The 2,915-nt window shown below is 37.8% G+C and overlaps 1 protein-coding gene across 1 annotated transcript; it reads left to right on the top strand.

Annotated features, from left to right (window-relative positions):
- Positions 1-389: 389 nt before the first annotated feature.
- On the top strand, positions 390-2,349 carry LOC308408852 (sialoadhesin-like; the record flags this gene model as incomplete). Its single annotated transcript, XM_080901258.1, has 6 exons — positions 390-403; positions 578-651; positions 913-957; positions 1,574-1,843; positions 1,925-2,185; positions 2,288-2,349. The coding sequence occupies 6 exons, from the start codon at positions 390-392 to the stop codon at positions 2,347-2,349; spliced, it is 726 nt and encodes a 241-aa protein (XP_080757384.1).
- Positions 2,350-2,915: the final 566 nt, after the last annotated feature.

Raw genomic sequence — 2,915 nt, forward strand, 5'->3', positions numbered from 1 at the left:
ACCTTATCGTTAGGAGAATGTGGGAGGCATAAACTTCTCATAATATGCACATGTAAATATCACTCTGGTATTAAGGAACTTTAATGGAAATGAAAGGCTCAGATCAGCCATGTCAATCTGCATAAGTGTGTGTTGCTGTGTGGGAAAATGTTTGCACTGCTTCATGATGTACTAATACATGTATTGAAAGGTACTGCCAGTACTACAGAGGCATTGACTTGTAAATTCTTCTCTGCACACTTGCAGTGTAATATGTATAAGCAAAGATACTTTTAAGGACTTTCTAAGGTACACATTGCTGCAACATATAGTTACATTTCCACTGCAGATTATCTGAAATGACTACAAGTTGTGTTGAAGGCAGCACTAGTGTGACTTTCTGGTTATAAATGGAATTACTGAGGTACTGATGTTAGGATTACTGTGACTGGCTAGGCCATCACTGGTATAATGAAAGCATAAAAACCGTTAAATGGCTACAAATAGATTTGAAAGCATCAGTATGTGCTCTGTCTCACCTACCACAGCAACAGCTCTGCTTCTCTGAAAACTATTTTCACATAGTTGTTTTACAAAGGTCATACAGGAAGCATCTATTGGTTGGTCTCCGGCAAGACATCATGGAGGTCAGAGCTCTGTGCATCAGACTGTGTAAGTACTGTCTCAGTTTATACATTAAAATTAAACTATAAAGAGTTTGTTAAGGTTAACAATGTTGTTAAAAGGCTGTGGTTATTTAAAGCTTTCATGTAGCAGAAACCTTTGGTGACACCTTAGAAATAACAAGTACAAAGTAATGTTTCTATTCAACAACTTAACAAGGAATAGCACTATTAACTCTAAGAGTTGGCAACTCTAAAGATGTCTGAAGATGTGGGTACATCTTATAGTAACTGTTTTTGGTCTTTTTAGTGATGACTGTGCTGATTCTGCTGCGTGCACATGCTCAGAAAGTTGGTGAGTAATATCTGTTTGCTTATTTATCATTTTGTGATTGGAGGAAAAGATGGTTTATTTAAACACCAAAAAGAACATTTTGGTCAATCACCACCTTTACTGGGTTTGGTCACAAAAGTTGTTATGCATATTTTATTGGTTATCACATTTTTAATTTACATCTTAAATCCATGTGTTTGGACTGTGGGAGGAAGCCGTTGAAAACCCATGCATATACAGGGAGAATATGCAAACTCAACAAAGAAAGACCCTGGCCTGGTGGAACTGAACTCATAAACTTCTTCCTCTGAGGCAACAATGGTAATCACCATGCTGCCATCTGCACTTAGTGGGGATAGGTTAATTGGAAAGTCTAAATTGCCCATAGGTGTGAATGCAGGAGTGAATGTGAGTGCAAATGGTTGTCTGTGTCTATGCGTTACCCCTGTGACAGACTGGCGATCTGTCCAGGGTGTACCCCGCCTCTCGCCTTAAGACTGCTGGGATAGGTTCCAGCGCCCCTCGCAACCCTGAAAAAGGAAAGTGGAAGCGAATGATTGGATGAAACTTAAATCCAGCACTTTGTTAATTCAGCAATAACATTGAATCATTTTTGTATTTTGTCATTTTTTCTCAGATGCAGTTTTTCTTCATATTGTTCCAAACAAATCCCAGTTTTTTGAATATGAGTCAGTTAGTTTTTACTGTGAGGAGCCTTCCCATGGAGATGTGTTATATAAGATGAAGGAGGAAGTAGAGCAATGCAGCAAAACCAGTAAGAAAACAACAGTAACGACAACAGGATCAAAGTGCACCATTCATCCTCTTTATGCAAGTGACAGTGGAGAATACTGGTGTGGGACAGCAGGAGGGAAGAGAAGCAACAATATCAACATCACTGTCACTGGTATGTTTTAGTGAAGGCAGTATTTTGTCAAAAACAAACACAAGTTAAACATTTTATAACTTGAAATCACCTGTCATTCAGCTGGTTCTGTGATCCTGGAGAGTCCTGCTGTTCCTGTGATGGAGGGAGAAGCTGTGACGCTGCGCTGCAGAAACAAGACGTCTTTATCCAATATCGCAGCTGATTTCTACAAAAATGGAGTTCACAACAGGAGCAGCTCCTCAGGAAGCCTGACCATCCAAGGAGTTTTAAAGTCTGATGAAGGACTTTACAAGTGCAAAATCGCAGGAGCTGGAGAATCACCAGAGAGCTGGCTGTCTGTCTCTGCGCCATGTCTCACAGGTGAGAAACAGCAATGTTTCAAAATAATTATACACATGTGTGATGCAAATATTTGCAAAGCCTTTCAGTATGTTTTTTTTTCTTTGTGGGGTTAATCATCAGTTATTGAAGAAGGTTCTTTGGACCTTTTAGAGGACTTTGGCATAGGATTTGTAACATTTTAAACATGCAAGTGTGAAATTATTAATAGTGAAATTTATACTTAATCTTTCTTCAAACTCGATAAATGTACATTCAACAACTTATCTAGACAGTTACAACAAGAGGAGCCACTGTGCTGCTACTACACCTTGGATCGTTGTCACTATTTTACTGAGCACTCTGATTGCAGTGGTGGGACTCTATCACTTCCGCAAAGATTTGTACAGAGGTAAAAAAAAGGGGAAACATTTTTATATAATTAAATGTATATATATATATATATATATATATATATATATATATATATATATATATATATATATATATGTGTGTGTGTGTGTGTGTGTGTGTGTGTGTGCTTTATTCTTCAGTTGCTAATGTTTCTTCAGTTTCTTTAATTGCTCTATTCATCTGTTTTGATTATTGGTTATTGCAGTTATTTTTCCTTTTTTTATTGCAGCTTTGGTCTATTGGTCAACAATGGCATGTGGTTCAGGCTCAACAGAAGATCAAACAGAACAGAACACAAACAGTAAGAAATGCCTTTACTATCAGCAATAACACCCCGTTAGATTAAGTTTCTCATAAG

The sequence above is a fragment of the Rhamphochromis sp. 'chilingali' genome (assembly GCF_963969265.1).
Source record: "Rhamphochromis sp. 'chilingali' genome assembly, chromosome: 1".
Taxonomy (NCBI): Eukaryota; Metazoa; Chordata; class Actinopteri; order Cichliformes; family Cichlidae; genus Rhamphochromis; species Rhamphochromis sp. 'chilingali'.